We start from the raw sequence: 26,465 nt of genomic DNA, 5'->3' as shown, positions 1-26,465 counted from the left end.
AGTAACTGTATTTAAATAGGGAAAACGTCAAGGTGTTTTGTTGCTTCTCTGCTTGGCACCAGGCTCGTGCACACATAGACATCAAAGGGGGCTTGAGCACCTGCCCTTTTTATTCCTGGAGAGAAAGTGCCCTTTTTTCTGGGGTGCTTTTTTTATTTTTGAAAAATAATATATATTTCTGTTTGCGCACAGCTTCCCTGTCAAACAAATATATTTATTGAAGCATGAAGAATAGTATCTAAATATCAGTTCAGGAGTTCTGAAGCCCTCCCTCTCCCCCGATTGTTGAACCCGATTGTATTGCTTCCGCTAAAGAAAATAGTGCGCTCCGTCTCTACGGTTAGAATCCTGTGAGTCCATAGCAACGCTCTGTTTTTCATGGCAGCGGTCTCTTATACTCCGCACAGCGGTCTGTTATCAAGAAATAACAGACCGCATTCTACATTGGAATTCAACCAAGCCATGTAATAAAATAAGTTAATAAAATAAGCATAACCACCAGGTGATCTGCTTTAGTTATTTTGTTTATCCTTTTTACCTGCATTGGCCTGTCAATTAGATGCAAATGTGCGCATTTTAACTAGTTGACGCCTAATTTGCATACAGAACGTCCCCAGTTAATGACTTACATCAAGAGTCTTTCCCCCTGAAATTTAGAAATCTAAATTGGTGAATTTAGAAGAAATCTACAGATGCAAACAAACAGATGGAGGATACACTCTAAAACATGTAGTAAATCTGAGTAAGCATCTGGTACATTAATAAATAAAACTGAGTAGAAATAAGTTAACATTAAACTTTAAAATAACAATATTTATAAATTAACTTTTTATTTATGAGTAATTTAACTTTTTTATTTCCTCTAAACCTTTATAAAATAGTATTCCATACAACCACAAATACAGTGTTATGTATTCTGATAACACCAAAATAATTAAAACGATGTAGGCTAGTGCCTTGTGCAAAAATAAACAAATTATTAGTAAAACACGCCCCTCTGCTTGATGCAGTTATTTAGGTTATTCTAAATATGAAGAGTTCAGATGAAAAAGCCTCTAAGTGCCATCTGAAATTTCCTTCTATAATGATAATTTTTATCAAGCTTGTATGTTTATGTTCACTTATTTCACATTACTGGCAATAAAAATTACCTATTAATTGTCATTTAAGTTAAATTACTGAACTTAAATATACGAGCTTGAAAAAAACTGCTCATTTTAGAAGAAAATTTCAGATGGCACTTAGAGGCTTTTGCATCTGAACTCTTCATATATACTTGAAACTAGTAGCATAGAAAATGTTTTCAAAACATGCACATTGTGGAATAGTTTCCTATAAAGTTCCCTGCTCTATAAACCTAGTGAATACTAAGGAGACCACATGGTTTCTGTGTGAACTGATTATTTTGTAGACATCTTTTGAAAATGAAACAATAACGTGAGTTTGAGGAAGATAAAATTAATTAACTTTTTAAATAAATTTTTTTTAAAAAGGAAGTCAGAGTTGCGTTAATATATATATTCTTTTTTGTTTAAAAAAAGAAAAAGAAATACGTAATTATGAGAAGTGCCCTTTATTTCACTTGAGCCCCTGCCCCTCAAAATGTCTGTGCACGTCCCTGCTTGGCACCTATTGAATGAACTGGGCTAAGCTAAGTGCTAAAAAAGTTTCGCGCAAGACAGAGCGATTTAGTGCACGCACTGAGACGAGAGAGGTATGTATCAACTCGTCTTAGTTAAGGGAATAACATAGTTTAATATGAAAATACGGTGGAGTATTCCTTCAAGAATCCCTTGATCAACTGAATCCCTGTGTGAAGTTTAGATTTATGATTGTATTTATTATCTTAAAATATACACCATTCTTTTCTGGTGTATTGACTGCAACAGACAAAACGATTGTCAACAATTTAATCAAAATACACCACTATTGCCCCAACCAAACCCTGAACCCTTGGTTAATATGCAAAAAAAGAGTTATGAATAGAAGTAAGCAGTAGTCATGAATTCTCTGTGTTTTTCGACATGGTCACATGCAAGTAGTATTATTATTAACCTTGTGTCAAAATTATTTACGACCCTATGATTCATGGTTAACTCTCGACCTCTTGACCTTTTTTTTTTTTTGTGGTAATTTTCTCACAGATACATACAACACAAGGAATTATTGAACATTTCACATGTGTGAGATGACTTGTGACACTTCAAATTTTGAATTATTTTACATACCCCTGATAAATAAAAAATATACTTTAAGTTCAAGTCAAGTTTTTCCACAGACCATCGATGTAGAATATTTGTTTTTATTAAGACTAAATAATTCATTGAATTTAATTTAAAACATCTTTTAATTTTAAAAGATCTAATTTAAACTTTTAACTATAAATAACTTTTAAGATTATACTTTGAAATAAATTTAGCACTTACAAAACATTCACGATGTTTCATCCTGACCACACCCCCTCCCCTCTGACTCACAGACTGTCAAACGCTGGTGTGAGAGGCGCATCAGGAAACAGGATCTTTTGTATTACAACTTTAAACTTATTGCATTTTGCAACCCCATTCATACATGGTATGTTGTTGTGTTAGGAGCTACTTCTTCAACTCTCTAAAAATGTAAGGTGATTTTATTTTTTAGTTTGTTTATCTAAAACTAAAATAATTGGTGCACTGCGTTTCAGTAAATTTAGAAAATATGTTTATTTTTAAATTGAACAATATAATCATTTCATTTATATTCTTTTAAAGAACAATGTTTTTCAATTTTAGGTATAGTGTGAAATCTTGTGAAATATGTGTGTATGTGTGTGTGTGTGTGTTTGTGATTCATACTCATGATATGCTGTGTTAAATTTTAACTTCATTATTAGAAAACATCTTTTTCACCACTGTCCCCATCAATCCCCCTGTGCTCTGGAATGCGGAGTGTGGGAGGGGAGGGAGCTGATGGCTTCCTGTGGCACACAGACCCAATCTGATGTCAGAGCTCAAAAATAACCCTCATGATTTCCATTGTAACATGTCAGAGTTCATTATACTCATGAGGTCATAGACATTCCAGTTAGTCAATGGTCATGGGTCATTTTCAGCCCCGGAGGATACACAAGGTCAAAGGTGACACTAGCATGAAGGGGTCAAGGTCATCGCTAGGACACGACTTGGATGGGGCGTAGCAAAAAAGGTCAAGAGGTCAAGGATTCACCATCAATCATAGGGTTGTAAATCATTTTGACACAAGGTGAATCATTACTACTCATGCACTTTGTAATATCAAATGTATTAACCTAGTATTTAGAAATGAGATTCATTTAGATAATTTACATTTTACATGATCCGTATTATATGATTTTTATTCAAGTGTGGGGTTGAATTCTTCTGGAAAGGAAAATAAGGGACAATCGTGGTTCTTTATGGGAAAATAAGGGACACTCAAAATATTTGTTCTGTACCACACAGTGCATGTCATTTCAGTATCTGCAGTTATGTGTGTATAAAATGTGTCTAAAAGGTTCTCAGAAATAAACACATTTGGATCATTCCGTGTCAAAACCACACAAATTTCAGAAACTTTCCCGGCTCAAATATTTGATTTTGTTAAAAAAAAAATTCTGCAGAAAACCAATCATAAATAAAGAAGAAAGGGTAAAATATTAAATGTGATGGATGTATATTTACTGAGTAAATTACTGTTTTGTAGAGAGGGGTCAGAATGACAATTTTCACCTGAGATTTGGAGTCAGATTACAGGGGTCAAAAATGACTTTAGAACAGCATCATTATTTTATTTTTTATATTACATATTTTGTAGGTCCATTACTGAAATTTGTTGACTTTAGTAATCTTTGTTGCATTATATGCCAACGGTGAAAGTTCAGAAATGGGAAAAGCACTTCTTGTGATTTTTTGCCCAAAGTTTACATGCCTGTAACTCATATTAAATATATCTTAATATCCTTTTAGATTCTAATTCTTAACTTTTCTTTTGGTTTCTTATTTTTTTATTCAGAAGGAAACCCAGAGCAAAAAGAGTTTAATAACACATGTATTTCTTTCCCCCCATATTTGCGTGATGGTAAAAATAATTATTTGCAACTTTTAATTGCAAGAATTCTTAAACAGATAAACAGATTTGGGAAAAGGGTTTATTTTGATTTGCTCCATTTGTTTTGGCTTATTAGTACAGCTGATACATCAGTGACATTTTATTCTCCTTGTGCTTGTCACACACACTGAGGCAAAGTCATCACTCCATCATTACATGTTTGTCTTAGGTCATTGACATTGCCATTGAAATGTTTTCCCGTCTGGCATACAAAGCTGATTTTATCCTCATGTAGTGATAATTTATTTTCATGATCACCCCATCTCAGCCGTATACCTCTTTCATCCATGTCCTCCACCGTCACTGAACAGGACTCTGAAACAAACCCAACTTCTAACTGTCAGTGTTACTTTATATATTCATTGAGTCATCAGATCCAGAACTACAACTTCAACTACAAGATTACATCAAACTTGCAAATAAATAAACAGTACAGTAAGAAAAGCTTAACATGTTTTTGAGATATAGATAATGATGTAGCATGTTCATACTTACTTAAACACCTAATATTCCCTCTCCATTGGCCTTGTTTACAGGTCAGGTATTTCGAGTAGGGGTGATTCTGATCCAGTGTGTATGCATAAAAACAGCTGTATTCAACTTTCTCCCCTGAATTGTATTCATTTTTTGTCATTTTTGTTGTATCTGCAAAGTCCACATTTGGTGGTAGCCCACACTTTTCTGAAGGCATTTCTGAAGGCAAAGCAAAGTTATTATTTTATTTTTAGACTATTTTAGACAACAAGAAAATGTGGCATTAAAAAAATCTCAATATCAGCCACATGGCTTTATTATGGCCTTAAACCATAGAACATGTTATTAATGTAATATGCACATTATTAATATAAGAATTTGTATTCTAAAATGTTTTTAAAAATGACTTTCTGTATTGAAGAGATCTTGGTTGGATTCTTCTTTATAATATATTATAACTACATATAAATTAGACTTTGTATGCTGTTGCTAGGTTATTCTGGGTTGTTGCTAGCCAGACACATTTAGGGAATGGGATGTGCCATTCTCCATTTGACAAGGACTATCAGAAGAAAAAGTTCTCATATCTGTATCATACGTAACGTCTCGGTTACGGATGTAACCCTCGTTCCCTGAGTGGGAACGGAGACGTTACGTCGGATGACGACGATTGGGGTTTCGCCTAGAAGCCTATCACCTTCGAGTATATAAAACGAGCCAATGGCAATGAAATGCCATGGGTCTGCGGAATTTGCATAGCGTAACTCCGCCCGCCGCAGGGGGTATATAAGGAAGTACGCTGGCACAATGCAGACATGTCTTCGCTGAGGAGCCGAGACTGGCCCCAGGCGTTTTTCAGCGGTACAGCGGAAGTGGCAGGAAGACGTAACGTCTCCGTTCCCACTCAGGGAACGAGGGTTACATCCGTAACCGAGACGTTCCCTTTCGTGGTCACTCCGAGTTACGTCGGATGACGACGATTGGGGTTCCAGTCTAATCACGCCACCTCGGCTGTCTTCCAGTGCCCTGCGTAAGTCTGAGCTCCCTGTTGTGAGACTAGCACGAACGAAGGAGTCCTACTTAACACAGGGATACCAAAGTACACTGGGAAGCATATCTCCAGAGAGAAATATGCAATATGCCCAGCCATTGATGGGGGGGACTTAGAATACACATATGACCCAGAGGGCTGCATATGGAAAATCACTGGGGTGTCCAGCCGCAGGTGGAATTTTAAACCCCAGGGGTGGCAAGGTGGCTTGCCAAGGGAAAGACACACGCTCACAAGGAGACTTACAGAGGAATACACATGTGGGGGTCGCCCAGAGGGGGAACCATGCACATGGAGGCACCTAGTCAAGCGCAAAAGCTGTGTTATGGAAATTGGCATAACTCAGGCGATGACGTAACCAGTGCTGGAGGAACTCAGAGCTTATCAGACTCACCTGAGAAGATGATCGCACGTATCCCGTCCATGGAGAGGAATGGCGAGCAAGCGAAGACACCTGAGCAGAATCTAGCACCGGCTGGTTGAAGCGAGTACATGAGAAGAAACTGGCTCTACTCGGAGATTATAGAATCTCGCGAATGTGTTGGGTGTCGCCCAGCCTGCAGCTCTACAAATGTCTGTTAGCGAGGCGCCATGCGCTAGAGCCCAAGAGGAAGCCACACTACGTGTGGAGTGGGCTTTCACACCAAAGGGGGCACGGACGACCTTGCTGCTGGAATGCCAAAGCAATGGTATCCACTATCCAGTGAGATAACCTTTGCTTTAAGAGAGCCTTTCCCTTCAGCTTCCCACCATGACAGACAAAGAGCTGGTCTGAGGTCCTGAAACACCGCGTTCTGTCTACGTAAGCACGGAGGGCGCGTACTGGACAGAGCAGTGCCAAGGCTGGGTCTGCCTCCTCCAAGGGCAGCGCTTGCAGGTTCACTACCTGGTCTCGAAAGGGTGTGGTAGGAACCTTGGGCACATATCCAAGCCGGGGTCTCAGGATCACGTGAGAGTCAGCCGGCCCGAATTCCAGGCACGCTTCGTCAACCGAAAATGCCTGCAGGTCCCCTACCCTCTTGATGGAGGCCAATGCAACCAGGAGCGCTGTCTTCATTGACAGGAACTTAAGCTCCACTGATTGCAGAGGCTCAAAGGGAGCACTCTGCAGGGCAGTTAGAACCACTGAGAGGTCCCAAAAGGGTACGAGGGGAGACGAGGAGGATTTAGTCTCCTCGCTCCCCTCAGGAACCTGACGATCAGATCGTGCTTCCCCAAAGACTTACCATCGACTGCTTCGTGATGTGCGGCAATGGCGGCAACATACACTTTCAGGGTGGAGGGAGACAGCCTTCGCTCCAACCCTTCTTGCAGGAAGGAAAGCACGACACTGATCGGGCATTTCGTGGGTTCTTGATGTTTAGAAGAACACCAGTTGACGAAGAGGTTCCACTTCAACGCATAGGCATGTCTCGTGGACGATGCTCGAGCGGAAGTGATGGTAGCCACCACCGCAGGTGGTAGGGTACTCAAACCTGCCTCGTCCCGTCCAGGAGCCATACGTGGAGGTTCCAAAGATCGGGACGAGGGTGCCATAAGGTGCCCCGTCCTTGAGAAAGGAGGTCCTTCCTCAGAGGAATTGGCCAGGGAGGTGCTGTCGCGAGGAGTACTAGTTCGGAGAACCAGGTCCGGTTGTGCCAATACGGGGCAACCAAAATGACCTGCTCCTCGTCCTCCCTGATCTTGCGCAAGGTCTGCGCAAGGAGGCTCACTGGGGGAAACGCATACTTGCGTAGGCCCCGCGGCCAGCTGTGCGCCAGTGCATCCGTGCCGAGCGTGCCCTCGGTCAGGGAATAAAACAGGTCGCAATGGGACGAGTCGTGGGAGGCAAACAGGTCTACCTGTGCGTCGCCGAACTGATCCCAAATCAGCTGGACCGTCTGGGGATGGAGTCGCCATTCTCCAGCGAGAGGCCGAACTCGAGACAGCTCGTCGGCCGCCTGGTTCAGGTGTCCCGGGATATAAATGGCTCGAAGCGACCTCAGATGCTTCTGACTCCATATGAGGAGGTGGCGAGCGAGTTGCGACATACGGCGGGAGCGTAGACCACCCTGATGGTTGATGTACGCTACTGTTGCGGTATTGTCTGATCGGACTAGTACGTGCTGACCCCTGAGCAGCGCATGGAAGCGGTGCAGGGCGAGACGTACAGCCAGCAACTCGAGGCAATTGACATGCCAAAGGCGCTGGGGTCCTGTCCAGGAGCCCGCGGCAGCATGACCATTGCACATGGCGCCCCAGCCCGTGGTGGAGGCATCTGTTGATACAACAACATGCCGGGAAACTCGTTCTAAGGGCACTCCGGCCCGTAGAAAATTGAGGTTCGTCCACGGGGTGAAGGTCTGACGGCAGGCTGGAGTCACTGGGACTTGGAGCGTGCCGTGTTGCCATGCCCACCTCGGGACTCGATCGCGAAGCCAAAGCTGAAGCGGTCTCATATGAAGCAATCCCAGCGGCGTTACTGCGGCTGCGGATGCCATATGCCCCAGGAGCCTCTGAAATAGTTTCAGTGGAACCGCACTCTTGCCCTCGAATTGGCGAAGACAAGTCAGCAGTGACTGCGCGCGCTCGCTCGTAAGCTGCGCGCACATGGCGACCGAGTCGATCTCCATACCGAGAAAAGAGATCCTCTGCACGGGGCAGAGTTTGCTCTTCTCCCAGTTGACCCGAAGGCCCAGACGAGCTAGGTGCCGGAGCACTAGGTCCCTGTGTTCGCAAACCTGGTCTCGAGAGTGAGCTAGGATTAGCCAGTCGTCGAGATAGTTCAGGATGCGAACCCCGTGTTCCCGGAGGGGAACAAGGGCTGCCTCGACGACCTTCGTAAAGACGCGAGGAGACAGGGCTAGCCCGAAAGGGAGAACCGCGTACTGGTATGCCTGCCCCTCGAAAGCAAACCATAGAAACGGTCTGTGTCGAGGTAAAATGGAGACATGGAAGTAGGCGTCCTTCAGGTCGATCGCTGCAAACCAATCCTGCGGCCGCACACACTGGAGGATGTGTTTGGCCGTTAGCATCTTGAACGGCAGCCTGTGAAGGGAGCGGTTCAAGACGCGCAGGTCGAGGATTGGCCGTAACCCACCGGACTTCTTGGGTACAATGAAGTAAGGGCTGTAGAAGCCGGACTTCATTTCGGCTGGAGGGACAATCTCGACCGCACCCTTCGCCAGCAGGGTGGCGACCTCCGTTCTCATGACAGGGGCATTGCCACCGACCATAGTGAAGCGGACTCCCCTGAAGCGGGGAGGAGATCGCGCGAACTGAATCGCGTAGCCGAGCCTGATGGTTCTCGCGACCCAGCGGGACAGTCTGGGAAGCTCTAGCCAGGCCTCCAGAAAGTGCACCAGCGGGGTCATACGAACCACAGACGTACCGTCGGTGGGGCAGCGAGGCGGAATGACCGGCACCGGCGAGGGTGGCATAGCGGCCCTGTGCGGGGGCACGGTCATTAACCGCGTCCTGCCAGAGGAGGCCAGGGGAGGGCGCGCGTCCCACGGGGGCGTGCTCTGGCAGGGGTCTGGCGACAGAGGGGGATGAGAGGAGCGTGGCCCGTGGGCGGCGCGTGCTGTCATCCCGCACCTCTGGGACAGAGGAGGGCGGCAGTGGCGGGACCCGAGGGTGGCGCGCACTGTGGCCCTCGGGGTCTGTGGGCTCAGGATTGGGGAATTCGATTCTGTCTTTAACCACATTAGGGTGCTGCCCGTCATGGGACGAGCAGCGGGGAGTGGAGAACAAAAGATTCTCCCCCGGCCCTCCACCGGGGGAAGGAGTGGCCCTGCTACCACCTCCTGGACAGAAAGGAAAGCCAATCCTGAGCTGCCCATCTCAGGAGCGCCGCTTGGCCTGGCGTTTAGCGGGCGGCGGGGCTGGAGAGGGCTGTGGCGCCTTCCTGCGGCTTCCTCCACGACGCGGCCCAGATGAAGGCTGCTGCTGGGGCCGTGCGGGAGGGGCGGGAGCCGCAGGAGGGCGCCGTCGGCGGCGAGCAGGCTGAGGATTCTGTACCGGTGGCTTAGCAGCAACAGCACGCCGGGGCAGAATGTGCTTGATCGCCTCAGTCTGCTTCTGGGCAGTCGAGAACTGTTGGGCAAAATCCTCGACTGCACCGCCGAAAAGGCTGGCCTGGGATATGGGAGCGTCAAGCAGACGAGTCCGCTCGGGCTCACGCATATCAGCCAGGTTCAGCCAGAGATGTCTCTCCTGGACCACAGCTGTGGACATCACCAAACCCAGGGAGCGCGCGGTCACCTTCGTCGCCCGGAGAGCGAGGTCGGTGGCGGCGCGCAGCTCATCAAAGAGCCCTGGGTCTGTCCTACCCTCGTGCATGTCACAGAGCACCTTGGCCTGGTAAACCTGCAAGATGGCCATGGCATGCAGAGAAGCAGCTGCCTGTCCCGCCGCTCTGTAAGACTTCGCCACCATAGTAGACGAGAATCTACAGGCTTTGGACGGGTGCTTTGGATCACCACGTGATGAAGCGCTTGCCGGACACAGCTGCATCGCGACAGAACGTTCAACCGTGGGAATCCCAGTGTACCCACAAGCATCAGCTCTATCGAGGGGAGGAAAGGCGGAGAAAGCCGACGAACGATCGCGGGAAGACATGGGAGCCTTCCAGGACCGCGTGACTTCCTCATGCACTTCCGGGAAGAATGGTATTGGGGTTGGGCGGCGACGGGTGTCAGCGGCCGCTCCCAAAAACCAATCATCCAGCCGCGAGCGCACTGGATCAGGTGGCGGGGACCACTCAATACCAATGGCCGCGGCTGCCCGGGAAAGCATGGCGGTCAGCTCGGGATCAGACTCGGACAATGCTGGCACGGCCGAGGGCGGCAACACAGCCGAATCCTCACTTCCCGAGGACTCGCGCCCACCTTGTGATGCCGCGATCGACATGGTATCTTCCTCTGGAGCTCCAAACGAGACGCGCTGGGGCTCCGAAGAGGGACCAGCGGTCTCAGTTTGTACACTCGCGGGTACCGATGCTGAAGAGGGGTGTGTGGACCGTGGACGTGTCGGCGGTATGTCCCACACAGTCACCCTCAGGTCACCCCGGCCACCAGCCGAAGTACTAGCCCTCTCGGAGCCAGTAGATCGGGGTGTGGGTAGGGGGACTCTCGCTCTGGTGAGTTCATTGAGTCTCGACCGCAGCATGGAGATGGTCATATTCCCGCAGTGGGAACATGAGTCATCCACGAACGCTGCTTTAGCGTGATCAACGCCCAAACACGCCAAGCAGAGATCGTGCCCATCAGAGAAAAATATCTCGCAACCGCAACCAGAAGTGCACGGGCGAGGCATCTTGAAAAAGACGTGCCACGTGCAATGCTCTTTTTGTGAGAGGATAAACTCCGTGGATGCTGAAGCGAACAGGGAGAAAACACACTAACTGTCAGATCACTGAACAGATCAGCAGGGTAGTGAGCACTCGCTGAAATCGCCGTCACACCAACACCGGAGAGTTCGCTCGTCTCGAAGGTAAGAGAAGACTAACTCAGAATATTTGGCTTGCAGGAGTGGAGAAGTTCTCGGCTCCGAAGCGAAAACATGTCTGCATTGTGCCAGCGTACTTCCTTATATACCCCCTGCGGCGGGCGGAGTTACGCTATGCAAATTCCGCAGACCCATGGCATTTCATTGCCATTGGCTCGTTTTATATACTCGAAGGTGATAGGCTTCTAGGCGAAACCCCAATCGTCGTCATCCGACGTAACTCGGAGTGACCACGAAAGGGAACTAACATACCAGTGCATTGCAGTATGCCTGTCCATTCAGTCTGGGGATTACAGGTGATTTGTACAGGCTGCTCTGGTTCAAACCCAGGATGACACTTATATTGTATTCTTGAACTGATTTTGTATTTTGGTCTCTGTTCTCCCACAATCTTTGCATTTGCGATGTTTGGTGCTGCACACATTTTTTCTGTAAAAAAAATAAAAATAAAAAAATCCATCATACTAATTTGAATTCATATTATATGCACAAATCAGATCGTAATCCAGAAGTGTTTCTCTATAATCTTACCCTGACAAACAGGCTTATTATCCCACTTCCCATCATCTTGGCATTTAAATGATTTGGTGATTTCTTTTGTAAAAAAAATCCAGTATTTTTCAGCGCAGGTGATCTCCACTCTTTCTCCAGCTCTGAAAATAGTTTTACCCTCTGGTGTGATCTTTTCTACTCCATATGTGGTTGACTTAAGCTCACACGTTACTTCTGTACAAGACATAATTATGTAGAAATAAGCGTAAAAAGAGATCAAATATGTGTGAAACTGGATTTGCATGCTTTATCTTTTGCAGGAAACAAATGATTCTGAGAAATAAAATAAAAAAATCCTAAAATGGAAGAAAAAAAATAGCTTCCCATTAATAGAGTACAATTTGTTTTCCTTAAATAAGTATTAGAGGCACATTTTCTATTTTGAGAACATTTAGATATATTTGCTAAACTATTATCTGAAAATTAAGCAAGTAGTAAGTAGTTATTCATAAATAGTAGCCTAAGTGGTTATTAGCTGATTTTGTAGTTACCAAATAATAATGCTAGCCATGTCACACACTTTGCATGCAAATGCTGTTGCCTCATGATTTTCCCCAATAAAAAAATAACAAGCAAAACATTTTCCTTTCAATTAAAACATAGAAATCAACATTGTATTGTCCATTTTCTCACTTACTTAAACACCTAATATTCCCTCTCCATTGGCCTTGTTCACAGGTCAGGTATTTGGAGTAGGGGTGATTCTGATCCAGTGTGTATGCATAAAAGCAGCTGTATTCAACTTTCTCCCCTGAATTGTATTCATTTTTTGTCATTTGTGTTGTATCTGCAAAGTCCACTTTTGGTGGTAGCCCACACTTTTCTGAAGGCAAAGCAAAGTTATTATTTTATTTTTAGACTATTTTCAACAACAAGAAAATGTGGCATTAAAAAAAATCTCAATATCAGCCACATGGCTTTTTTATGGCCTTAAACCATAGAACATGTTATTAATGTAATGCACATTATTAATATAAGAATTTGTATTCTAAAATGTTTTTAAAAATTACTTTCTGTATTGAAGAGATCTTGATGGATTCTTCTTTATAATATATTATAACTACATTTAAATTAGACTTTGTATGCTGTTGCTAGGTTATTCTGGGTTGTTGCTAGCCAGACACATTTAGGGAATGGGATGTGCCATTCTCCATTTGACAAGGACTATAAGAAGAAAAAGTTCTCATATCTGTATCATACGTAATTAACATACCAGTGCATTGCAGTATGCCTGTCCATTCAGTCTGGGGGTTACAGGTTATTTGTACAGGCTGCTCTGGTTCAAACCCAGGATGACACTTATATTGTATTCTTGAACTGATTTTGTATTTTGGTCTCTGTTCTCCCACAATCTTTGCATTTGCGATGTTTGGTGCTGCACACATTTTTTCTGTAAAAAAAAAAAAAAAAAAAAAAAAATCCATCATACTATTTTGAATTTATATTACATCAACAAATTGAAAGATTTAATGTCAGAACATACCAACACACAGTGGTTTTGGTGTCCATCCGTCTCGTGTGCATGTGGCTTCTGCTGCCATTTGATCATAACCAGACATGCAAAAGTAATATTGTTTTGCTCCAAATTTCATATCCTTACTGAAGTAATAGTACGGCCTATACACATGCTGGTCATTTGGAACTTCACATTTAATATCTGAAACAAGATTTGCATTATTTTTAGTAGCATGCAGTAAATTCAGATCGTAATTCAGAAGTGTTTCTCTATAATCTTACCCTGACAAACAGGCTCATTATCCCACTTCCCATCATCTTGGCATTTAAATGATTTGGTGATTTCTTTTGTAAAAAAAATCCAGTATTTTTCAGCGCAGGTGATCTCCACTCTTTCTCCAGCTCTGAAAATAGTTTTACCCTCTGGTGTGATCTTTTCTACTCCATATGTGGTTGACTTAAGCTCACAAGTTACTTCTGTACAAGACATAATTATGTAGAAATAAGGGTAAAAAGAGATCAAATATGTGTGAAACTGGATTTGCATGCTTAGTCTTTTGCAGGAAACAAATAATTCTGAGAAATAAAATAAATAAAAAAATCCTAAAATGGAAGAAAAAAATAGCTTCCCAATAGAGTAAACTTTAAGCTGGCTATGATTAAACCGCATGTTAAAAAAACGCAACTTGATCATTCAGAATTAGTCAATTACAGGCCGATCTCGAATCTACCTTTTCTGTCAAAGATATTAGAAAAGGCAGTATCCTCACAACTGTGTTCCTTTCTTGAAAGAAATGATATCTGCGAGGATTTCCAGTCTGGATTTAGACCGTACCATAGTACCGAGACTGCTCTCGTTAGAGTCACAAATGATTTGCTCTTATCATCCGATCGTGGTTGTATCTCTCTATTAGTGTTACTCGATCTTAGTGCTGCATTTGACACCATCGACCACAACGTTCTTTTAAATAGATTAGAACATTATGTTGGCATTACGGGAAATGCACTAGCATGGTTTAAATCATACTTATCTGACCGTTATCATTTTGTAGCAGTAAATGATGAGATGTCTCATCGATCACAAGTTCAGTATGGCGTACCACAAGGCTCAGTACTAGGACCGCTGCTGTTCACTCTGTACATGCTACCATTAGGAGATATCATTAGGAAACATGGCATTAGCTTTTACTGTTATGCCGATGATACTCAGCTCTATATTTCTTCAAAACCTAACGAAACTTATCAATTCAAAAAATTAACGGAATGCATAATGGATATAAAAAATTGGATGACTTGTAATTTCCTACTTCTAAATTCTGAAAAAACAGAGTTTCTAATTATTGGACAAAAAACTTCCTCACGTAATAATCTAGAATACTGTCTAACACTTGATGGCTGCTCTGTTAAGTCTTCGTCGTCGGTTATGAACCTGGGTGTGCTCTTTGATACCAATCTTTCATTTGAAAGTCACGTGTCCAGTATCTGTAAAACTGCATTTTTCCATCTTAAAAATATATCTAAATTACGCCATATGCTCTCATTGACAAATGCGGAACAATTAGTTCATGCGTTCATGACCTCAAGGCTAGATTATTGTAATGCTCTACTAGGTGGTTGCCCTGCACGCTTAATAAACAAACTACAGCTGGTTCAAAACGCAGCAGCTCGAGTTCTTACCAGAACCAGGAAGTATGACCATATTAGCCCAGTTCTGTCGAAACTGCATTGGTTCCCTATTAAACATCGCATAAATTTTAAAATATTGCTGATTACTTACAAAGCACTGAATGGTTTAGCTCCGCAGTACTTGAGCGAGCTCTTAACGCATTATAGTCCGTCACGTCTATTACTATCTAAAAATTCCGGCCAGTTGATTATACCTAGAATATCAAAATCGACTGCTGGCGGTAGATCCTTTTAGCACCATCATTTAGCACCAAAACTCTGGAACAGTCTTCCTACCATTGTCCGGGAAGCAGACACACTCTGTCAGTTCAAAGCCAGATTAAAGACACATCTCTTTGACCTAGCATTCACATAATACATTATAGACTTCTATAATTTAATGTTATGCTGCATAGATTAGGTCAGCCGGAACTGGGAACACTTCCCAAAAATCCTGATGTACTCGTTAAATCATGAGAAGAATGGCATCTACGCTAATTTTAGTGTCTGTGTTTATCCCAAGGTTTTTCCTGCAGCCTGCCGGATCCAGGCCGTATCCAGATCTGACGAAGGACCTTCACCTGGACCGATGACAACGCAGTGCTGAAGTGCCAACTAGTCTCTCCCTATGGAGGATCCCACTACCACTCTACAGATAAGGCGTTGTCAGGAAAATTCGTCTCGCGGTCCTACCCCAAAGCAACAAATAAAATAAAATTCCTTATCAATATTTATAAGGAAAGACAAGTATTTTGTTTAGGCTTGGCTTGTAGGGAATTCCAAACCCGCGTATATATTCAAACGCACATAACTATAGAACCCATTCTAAATACCCATGTGAACGCCATCAGCGTTTCTCACAGGTTCGCGTTTAAAGTCTGTGTAGAGAGAATGGTGTCGTCTTAGCGGCCCCTAATTTAATAACAAATGATCATTGCGACGGAACCAAATCAATTAAAACTAACTTTAGATGGAAATAACTTAACTCTGCTGTAAAGCCGAAACAATCTCTGTTACCTTAAATTATACGCTTATTTCTGTAAAGCTGCTTGGAGACAATCTACATTGTTAAAAGCGCTATATAAATGAAGATGACTTGACTTGACTAGAGTACAATTTGTTTTCCTTAAATAAGTATTAGAGGCACATTTTCTATTTTGAGAACATTTATATATATTTGCTAAACTATTATCTGAAAATGAAGCAAGTAGTAAGTGGTTATTAGATGATTTTGTAGTTACCAAATAATAATGCTAGCCGTGTCACACACTTTGCATGCAAATGCTGTTGCCTCATGATTTTCCCCAATAAAAAAATAACAAGCAAAAAATGTTCCTTTCAATTAAAACATAGAAATCAACATCAATTGGACCCTTTCTACAGCATGATAGAAATACAAGTAAACAATCTCATTCCATTTTCTCAAATTTTACAAATTGGTGTGTTGGCTGCATTCATCAAGTTCCACCTTTTATGGTAAAAAAAAAAAAAAAAAAAAACTCAGATCAGACAAATATTTTATTTAATGTATGGGATATATATATATATATATATATATATATATATATATATATATATATATATATATATATATATATATATATATATATATATAACCAGATTTAACTTAGTGATATGTTAACTTATGCTTAATTTACAATTTTGTTTTTTTTAAATGTGCAATTTTGAATAGGTTAATCTATTTTTAGAATGTTTCATTGTATATTTTTCAAATTACACTACCAGGTTTTTTGCACAATGAAAGACATATGGATATAAGGATTTTAGTATTATTTCCCATATGATTCATTTATTATGTAATAATAATGGTGCATTACCATCACATTCTGGCTTCAGAGTCCAGCCAAATTTAGAGCATTTGGGAATTCCCTCTTTTGGCTTGAACCCTTCAAAACATCCGTATTTTAATCTGGCATCTTTCTGGTATTCTTGCATTTCCTTAACAACATAACCATCTTGTATAACAGGTGCTGTGCATGTTATCTCTGTGAGAAAAGCAAAGGAAAGAGGAATAGGTAAATTGGTGCATTGAATAAAGCACAGAAATCTGTGATCAGTGGATGAAGATATGAGCAAACAATAAATTAAACAATGGAATGAACCTTTGCACGTTGGAACCGAGTCACTCCATTCGCCCGTCTCTGTGCATTGAATGTCACTACTTCCATCTATCTTTTCGTCAGTAGATACACACTCAAATTGAATTAAATCACCATAACTTCCCTCGTCTGTGTTGCCTGATGCAGTCACACCTCCATCTGTGCGAATGGCTGGACATTTCACAGCTAGGTAATAAATAAATAAATATAAAAATAAATAAATAAACCAACAAACCAATCATTGAAATTATAATTCTGTTGAATAATGTAGCTTACGGGTCACTATCAGAAGTATACGATGGAGAAAAATCCAAAGACAAAAAAGGAAAATAGTGACTTTCAAGAAAGCGTACCCTCACATACAGGGAGAGTATTATCCCATCCTTCAGATCTGCAGGTACGCTGATTGATTCTGCTTGTCATTTCAAACCTGTGAACACAATGTTTTTACACTTTTTACAAGTTCAAAGAGTGCTAAAAGGATAGAATGCATTTCATACATTAGAATAAAAAACATAAAGCACAATTACCCTTTCTTGCAAGTATACAACACTGTTGCTCCAAAAACAAACTCCGACCCCTTTATAAGTTTAAAATCACCATTTGCTATGTCCCCTGGTTGAGTACATTTTTTCTCTGCAGAAATCAACCAAGTTTTACTCTGCGTGCATAATGACATTGATTTAATAACCAATAAAATGATGTGGTCATCATATTGTCCATTTTCTCACTTGCACATGGTCGCTCAACGACTGTCTTCCATTTTCCTTTTTCACACTTTAATTTATACATGCCAGTATAACCTGTTATGCATTTCACTTTCACTGTTTCACCATCACTGTATGAAGCTTTAGCAACTGGTTCATTGTTTTCATATGTAATGTCCTTTTGAAGACATTCTGAGAAGCACAAACAAACATTACACAAAGACATAACTGTCATGTACATTAAATGCTGAAATTCATGCACAACTAGTCCACACTCTAAAGTTACAGTTTGGCAAGTGCATATAATATGCCATTTATATTGAAGTCAATAAAAAATAAATAATAAATAAATAAAAAATAAAATAAAAAAAGACATTTAATTAAGTAACAATAACAAAAAAATCACTTGCCTTGACATTGGGCACAATTCAAGGAAAACAACCAAAAGACGAAGCCGAAGAGTTTTACAGGAACTCTCATTTTGGGCTCAGTTCACAAGTCCCTTTTTTGGTCTGTCTCTGATACTCTTGCCTGCTAGGGGATCAACAAGCTAAAACGTCAAAAATAGTTTTTTCTTATACCAGACCACTCTGTGCACAAGCAATATTTCCTGTAAAAAAAAAAAAAAAAAAAAAAAAAAAAAATGGTTTCTTATCTAATGCAGAAATATGTTTTTGTCATTTAGACACACCAAGACAAATTACCTTTGAGAAGTCAAACTTATTGAGTCATATTTATGCAACATATAAACAGGAAGCAAAGGGCAGGTTACAAAATAATTGCCATGTTCAGCTCTGAACTCTGTAGCTTAATCCTGTTAATGTTTTTCACTGGCTCATGCTTGAATCAAATCATAAATTAAATTTCGTTTTGAATAAATCTGTCCCGGCCATAGAGCATTACAAATTAGTGAGACTGAAGAAGATTCATAACACTTTCAAACTTTCAAACATTGCAATAGTACAATCGTTGCAAAATGTATCTGTAACTGCAATTGCAAAATGTGTCCATCATAATTGAGCAATCAACTGAACAGAGAGAGAGAGAGAGAGAGAGAGAGAGAGAGAGAGAGAGAGAGAGAGAGAGAGAGAACCTTATCAAGGTTCCCTTAACTTTCTCATTTAAAACCAGACTAAGCTCTCTCTTTTTTGTTTGCAAATCATTGTACAATACAGATTAATGTATCTATTAATGCAGATTGTCTGTCGTTCTCACTACTTTGAGTAAAGATTAAACATGAGGCAAGATTTGTTTTACCCACGTTTATGTTACATCAGTCATTCATGCTAGAGCTCGGTTAATGAATGCACTGTTATTGATAGTTTCCACATGTTCACCGCAATAAATTAGAAAAATACTCTGTAAATAGTAGGTCTATAAGTAAAATAATCAGTTTGTTGATGGACATGCACTTGTTAATGCTAATGGTGAGGAATTACAGTTCCAACATCTCATAATGTCCCTCAAACTGGTGTATCACTGAGAAACGTCCTGCTCAAGTTGTCCTTGCGATGGAGGTTCGGGTTGAATAACTAGTTCTTCCAGTGTTTCGTCATCGGACTTGCGATATGGTAAAATCGACGTCATTGTTCTTTACTGTGTTTAGTTTACGGTGTAGGAAGCCTCAGGACAGCTGACGTTGTTATGGTGTGTCGTATTTGTTTTCGACACACGCTTAGAGCCATATAGAGATACTCTCTATTCGGCTCTGCACGAGCTGTACGCGGTAAACAATCACAACAGACTGCGCTGTCTGGAGTAGCTCGCTGAAAGGAGGGATTTAGAGAGACTGATTCATCTGATGAGTCGTTTGAGAATCACTGAAAATGTGGTGATGTATATTATGAGAAAATTAAACAGTTTTTTGACCTTTGATGCATGTAAACCTGTTGTAGGAGTCTCCAAAACAACATTATAAAACTTTAAAATAGCATAATGTGGCACTTTAAATTAATTTGCTTTTCAAGTGTTTCAATCACATTCTTTATTCTACTACTAGAGTTGACTGTATACTACTGACAGAAATTTTTTATGCAAGTCTTGCCTACATCCCACCACTGTTTCAAGGTTTCAAAATAACTTTTTTCCTTTTTCCAATCTTCCCAAAAGAAAACGTCTCGGTTACTAATGTAACCCTCGTTCCCTGAAGGAGGGAACGGGAGACATAATGTCGACGTGACGCGTCATCGGACTTGCGATATGGTAAAATCGACGTCATTGTTCTTTACTGTGTTTAGTTTACGGTGTAGGAAGCCTCAGGACAGCTGACGTTGTTATGGTGTGTCGTATTTGTTTTCGACACACGCTTAGAGCCATATAGAGATACTCTCTATTCGGCTCTGCACGAGCTGTACGCGGTAAACAATCACAACAGACTGCGCTGTCTGGAGCAGCTCGCAGAAAGGAGGGATTTAGAGAGACTGATTCATCTGATGAGTCGTTTGAGAATCATTGAAAATGTGGTGATGTATATTATGAGAAAATTAAACTGTTTTTTGACCTTTGATGCATGTAAACCTGTTGTAGGAGTCTCCAAAACAACATTATAAAACTTTAAAATAGCATAATGTGGCACTTTAAATTAATTTGCTTTTCAAGTGTTTCAATCACATTCTTTATTCTACTACTAGAGTTGGCTGTATACTACTGACAGAAATTTTTTATGCAAGTCTTGCCTACATCCCACCACTGTTTCAAGGTTTCAAAATAACTTTTTTCCTTTTTCCAATCTTCCCAAAAGAAAACGTCTCGGTTACTAATGTAACCCTCGTTCCCTGAAGGAGGGAACGGGAGACATAATGTCGACGTGACGACGTAATTGGGATCACTTCAGGGAGCCCTATCAACTTCGAGTGTCTACAGAACAAGCCAATGAACGTTGGCGTGCGTGAATCGCGTCACGCGCCCCTGCCCTGCAGCGCGGGTATAAACAGGAAGCAGGCGCACGCACACATTGTTTTTCGCTGAGGAGCCGAGATTTGTGACGGCCATGCAGCGATGGTCAGCAAAGGTGGCGACGGGACGTTACGTCTCCCGTTCCCTCCTTCAGGGAACGAGGGTTACATTAGTAACCGAGACGTTCCCTTTCAGTCGCTCACGTTCGACGTAACGTCGACGTGACGACGTAATTGGGATCCCATGGAAAACGCCACGGTTGCTGCCACATCCAGCGCCCTATGCAAGACTCTCAGACCCCCAACTGCTGGGTCGGAAGACCTGCGTAGAGGGAGTTCAACTGCTGTTCCATTATACCCCACACAGTGGAACTCTTGGATAACACTGGGAAAGCGTACCTTTCCAGGGGAAAGGACGCTGTGGAGCCACATCCTGCCCGAAGGGAGGTAACATGGAGAATACACATATGGACTGGCCGAAGGGGCAGTGCAACATATGGAATGTCACTGGGGTGGCTCCACCCGAAGGGGGAGACTACACCGACAGTGACGGCAGAGCAGACTCTGCCGAGGGAAAGACACGGGCTCACCACAGGGAGCTGGTCGTGGAAGAATACACATATGGGATCACCGCAGGAATCACCACATATGGAACCCAGCCTAGCACAAGTTACACAAGCATACGAGCACTAGGCCTGCCGTCAGATGCTCCGCAACGTCCGACTGCCGAAGGGGTGCGGAGGAACTCACAGGGTTCGCCAATTGGGGAACTCGACTGGAGCAAAAAGCGCATGTATCCATTCCTAGGAAGGGAGTGGTGCAGCAAGCCAACACTAGAGCGGGAACTTCGGTGTTACCGGCTAGTTGAAGCGAGCACACAGGAAGAAACCGGCTCAACACGTAGGCTATAAAACCTAGAAAACGTGTTAGGTGTCGCCCAGCCCGCAGCTCTACAGATGTCTGTCAGCGAGGCGCCGTGTGCCAGCGCCCAGGAAGAAGCGACACCCCTAGTGGAGTGGGCTCTCAACCCGGGCGGGCAGGGCATGCCTTGGGCTTCGTAAGCCAAGGCGATGGCATCCACTATCCAGTGGGCCATCCTATGCTTGGAGACAGCCTTTCCCTTCTGCTGGCCTCCGTAACAGACGAAGAGCTGATCTGAGGTCCTGAGGCTTTGCGTTCTGTCCACGTACAGACGCAGAGCGCGAACGGGACAGAGAAAAGCCAGGGCTGGGTCTGCCTCCTCCGAAGGCAGCGCTTGCAGGTTCACCACCTGGTCCCGGAAGGGAGTGGTAGGAACCTTTGGCACGTATCCGGGCCGGGGTCTCAGGATCACGTGAGAGTTATCCGGGATGAATTCTAGGCACGATTCGTCGACCGAAAATGCATGCAGGTCCCCTACCCTCTTGATAGAGGCCAATGCAACCAGGAGTACTGTCTTACAGGACAGGATTTTTAACTCAGCTGATTGCAGAGGCTTAAAGGGTGGTCTCTGAAGTGCCGAAAGGACCAGAGACAAATCCCAAGAGGGTATAGAGAGTGGGCGAGGAGGATTCAGTCTCCTCGCTCCCCTCAGGAACCTGACGATCTGGTCGTGCTTTCCCAAAGACTTACCATCAACAGCATCGTGATGTGCGGCAATAGCGGCAACATACACTTTAAGGGTGGAGGGAGACAGCCTTCGCTCCAGCCCTTCTTGCTGGAAGGAAAGCACGGCTCTGATCGAGCAAGATCGGGGGTTCTCCTCGTGAGAGGAGCACCAGTCAACAAACAGGTTCCACTTCAACACATAGAGGCACCTCGTAGAGGGGGCTCTAGCGGAAGTGATGGTGTCAACTACCGCAGGGGGTAGGTCACCTAGAACCTCCGCGTCCCGTCCAGGGACCAGACATGGAGTTTCCAAAGGTCTGGACGCGGGTGCCATAGGGTGCCCCGTCTCTGAGAGAGCAGGTCCTCTCTCAGAGGAATGGGCCAGGGAGGGGCTGTCGCGAGGAGCACTAGTTCCGGGAACCAGGTCCGGTTGGGCCAATACGGCGCAACTAGCAAGACCTGCTCCTCGTCCTCCCTGACTTTGCACAAGGTCTGTGCAAGAAGGCTCATTGGGGGAAACGCATACTTGTGTAGGCCCCGGGGCCAGCTGTGTGCCAGAGCATCCGTGCCGAGGGTCCCCTCGGTCAGGGAATAGAACAACTGGCAGTGAGACGTGTCCAGGGCGGCAAACAGATCTACCCGTTCGGTCCCGAAGTGCCTGAAAATCAGCTGGACCACCTGGGGATGGAGTCGCCATTCTCCCGGTAGCACCTGCTGCCGTGAAAGCTCGTCGGCTGCACGGTTGAGCAGGCCCGGAATGTAAACGGCACGAAGCGACCTCAGATGCTTCTGACTCCAGAGGAGGAGATGGCGGGCGAGTTGTGACATGCAGCGGGAGCGTAGACCACCTTGGCGGTTGATGTACGCAACGGTCGCAGTGCTGTCCGTATGGACCAGTACGTTTGCCTAGTAGCAGCGTTTTGAAGCGGCTCAGCGCAAGACGTACTGCTAACAACTCGAGGCAGTTGATGTGCCAATGCAGTTGAGGCCCCGTCCACAGATCTGAAGCTGCATGCCCGTTGTACGTGGCCCTCCAGCCGGTGGCAGAGGCATCCGTGGAGACCACAGAGTGCCTGGACACTTGTTCCAGGGGAACACCTGCCCACAAGAACGAAGGGTCCGACCACAAGCTGAGAGTTTGCCGAAAGTGCGGAGTCACTTGGACCCGGCACGAGCCGCTCTGCCACGCCCATCTCGGGACTCGATCGTGGAGCTAGTGATGGAGAGGCCTCATATGAAGCAATCCGAGCAGCATAACCGCGGCTTCAGATGCCATATGCCCCAGGAGCCTCTGAAAAAGTTTCAGTGGTGCCGCTGTTCTGCGTCTGAGCGTGCTCACGCAGTTCAACACTGACTGGACACGGGCCTCGGTGAGGCACACTGTCATGTTGATCGAGTCCAACTCCATACCGAGAAAAGAGATCCTCTGCCCGGGGGTGAGTTTGCTCTTTTCCCAGTTGACGCGAAGCCTTAGGTGGCTGAGGTGACTGAGCACCATGTCCCTGTGTTCGCACAACTGCTCTCTCGACTGGGCCAGAATAAGCCAGTCGTCGAGGTAGTTGAGGATGTGAACACCACACTCGCACATGGGAGCAATGGCCGCCTCCGTGACTTTCGTGAAGACGCGGGGCGACAGGGCCAGCCCGAAGGGTAAGACCTTGTACTGATATGCCCGCCCCTCGAACGCAAAGCGAAGAAACGGTCTGTGTCGAGGGAGAATCGAGACATGAAAGTACGCATCCTTCAGGTCGATCGCTGCAAACCAATCTTGGGGACGGATGCATTTGAAAATGCGTTTCTGCATAAGCATCTTGAACGGTACGCGCAGGTCCAAGATTGGTCGTAACCCACCACCTTTCTTGGGTACAATGAAGTACGGGCTGTAGAAGCCGGTCTTCATATCGGCTGGAGGGACCGTCTCGATCGCGTCCTTCGCCAGTAGGACTGCGATCTCTGCCCTGAGCACAGGGGCATTGTCCGCCAGAACACGGGTGAACAGATTGCCCTTGAAAGCAGGGGGACGCCGGGCGAACTGAATAGCATAGCCGAGTCTGATGGTACAGATGAGCCAGCGAGACGGGCTGGGGAGCGTTAACCAGGCTCTCAGAGACCGAGCAAGCGGGACCAACGGCACCACAGATGTGCCCGGGGTGGGGCAGCATGGCAGAATGCAGGGACCCGACTCGGACGGCACAGCAGCCCGAAGTGGGGTCTGAGTGTGTGGTGCAGCACATACCTGCTCCCGTCGAAGGGCAGAGTGAGTGTGTGGAGGCGTCAGTGCGTCCGGGACACAGCCACTGCTGCCTGCTGGCAATGAAAGAGGGGCTCGGGAGTGACAAGGCATAGCGGTGTCGTCAACTGCCAAGCGTGCCCTCTTGGGGCCCAGAGGTTTCAGAAATTGCTCTTTTTTTGACGCCGTGGGTCAGTGGCGGAACAGAAAGAAAAGGAAACAAAAGATTTTCCGCCCGGCCGGGGGAAGGAGTGGCGCCTTCGCCATCTCCTGAAGAGCAACTTGATCCACCTCTGGGCCGCCCGTCTCAGGGTCGTTTGCACCGTCGCTTGCCTCCTGGTTTGGCAGCGGCCTGGACGGGCGGGGGCGGCTTCCTACGGCTTGCTCCACGCTGAGGCCTGGATGGTTGCTGCTGCTGGGGCTTAGCGGGAGCGGAGGACGCCGCAGAAGGCCGACCTCGGCGACGAGTATGGAGGGTCTGCGGCCGGCGAACGGGTGGGAGCAGCAGCGGTCCGCCGGGGCAGGATGTGCCGGATGGCCTCCGTCTGCTTCTGTGCGGCCGAGAACTGCTGGGAAAAGCTCTAGACCGCGTCGCCGAACAACCCAACCTGGGAAAGAGGGGTATCCAGGAACCGATATTTATCGGTGTCCCTCATATCCGCCAGGTTGAGCCAAAGGTGGCGCTCCTGGACCACCAAGGTGGACATTGCCTGACCGACTGAACGTGCGGTTTCCTTCGTCGCCCGGAGGGTGAGGTCGGTTGCCACACGGAGCTCCCGGAGGAGATCTGGGTCAGAACCACCCTCGTTTATGTCCATGAGCGCCTGGGCCTGGTGGACCTGTAAGAGCGCCATGGCATGGAGGGCGGAAGCAGCCTGTCCACAGGCCTTGTAAGCCTTCGCCGTTAGACCGGTTGAAAACTTACAGGCCTTGGATGGGAGGCATGGATTACCCCGCCAAGAGGAGGCGGACGCCGGACACAGTTGCATCACGATGGCCCGCTCCACTGGGGGGACATCCACATACCCCTTAGCTGCCCCGCCGAGGGTGGCGAGGGGGGAGGAGCCACTAAGACGGCTTCGGGCACTATACGGTGCCTTCCACGTCCTAGAAAGCTCCTCATGCACCTCCGGAAAGAAAGGTACCGGGGCGGCGCACTGAGAACCAGCACGGCCCGCCCCGAGAAACCAATCGTCCAACCGAGAAGGTTCGGGACGTGGTGGAGGGTTCCACGCAAGCCCAACCTTCTCGGCGGACCGGGAAAGCATAGCCGCCCATTCTGGATCGGTCTCGGACAACGCTACACGCCCCGAGGGTGTTAACGCAGCCGAGTCGTCATCTCCAGAGGACTGAAGCTCCCCCTCCGATGCTGCGATCGACATCTGGTCGTCAGGAGGAGCCCCAAAAGAAAACGGTTTGTCGTTCCGGAGAAGGACCAAGACGTTCGCTAAGGGACTCCAATGGCAGCAGCGCTTGTGAGGCGTGAGGGGCCCGCGGAGGTTGACTCAATGGGGAAGCCCTCACGGTAATACTCAGATCACCCTGGTCATGCACCGAAGTAGGTCTATTCTGCGGGGCAGAATAAACACTAGATCGGGGCATAGGCGAGCACCTCCCTTGAGGTAAACGAGTCTCGATCTAAGCGCTGAGATAGTCATATTCCTGCAATGGGAACATGAACTATCCACAAAAGCTGCCTCAGCGTGTTGAATGCCCAAACACGAGAGGCAACTACTGTGGCCATCTGCTGGCGCCAGGGAACTACGGCATCCAGAAACGCACAAGCGGAATGACATCTTGAAAAAGACGCAGGGTCACGCTTGTGTTGCTCTTATAGTGAAAACAAAAAAATAGAAAAATAGAAAAATAACTCTCTCAGTGCTGAGGCACCCAGGGGTAGCCGCGGTGTGAATGAACACACAGGGAAACGCCCACCGAACCGACACACACACAGACACAGAACAATAGTGCTGTGAAAACAGCCGTTGTGAGCTGCAATGCTCGTGGCCACCGCTGATCGCGCCGTCACACCAACACAAGGAGAGTCCTCTTCTTGTTCTCAAAGGCAGTCTTTTCCTGTCGTGTTCGGAAGTGAAAGCAAAAGCTCGGCTCCGAAGTGAAAGACAATGTGTGCGTGCC

The 26,465-nt window shown here is 45.4% G+C and overlaps 1 protein-coding gene across 1 annotated transcript; it reads right to left on the bottom strand.

The window, feature by feature from the left end:
* Positions 1-4,126: 4,126 nt before the first annotated feature.
* Positions 4,127-18,162, bottom strand: LOC308706731 (complement factor H-like). Its single transcript, XM_081392543.1, has 14 exons — positions 18,026-18,162; positions 17,640-17,807; positions 17,439-17,544; positions 17,262-17,338; positions 16,912-17,094; positions 16,627-16,794; positions 13,406-13,600; positions 13,152-13,325; positions 12,882-13,058; positions 12,306-12,491; positions 11,648-11,842; positions 11,369-11,545; positions 4,600-4,797; positions 4,127-4,419 (listed from the first exon to the last, which is right to left on the bottom strand). Exons 1-14 carry the CDS (start codon positions 18,093-18,095, stop codon positions 4,223-4,225), a joined length of 2,271 nt encoding a protein of 756 aa, XP_081248669.1. The 5' UTR covers positions 18,096-18,162; the 3' UTR covers positions 4,127-4,222.
* Between the last annotated feature and the right edge of the window lie 8,303 nt (positions 18,163-26,465).

Source organism: Scardinius erythrophthalmus, assembly GCF_964197995.2.
Source record: "Scardinius erythrophthalmus genome assembly, chromosome: 18".
In the NCBI taxonomy this organism is placed as follows: Eukaryota; Metazoa; Chordata; class Actinopteri; order Cypriniformes; family Leuciscidae; genus Scardinius; species Scardinius erythrophthalmus.
This window is presented reverse-complemented; position numbering and strand designations above follow the sequence as displayed.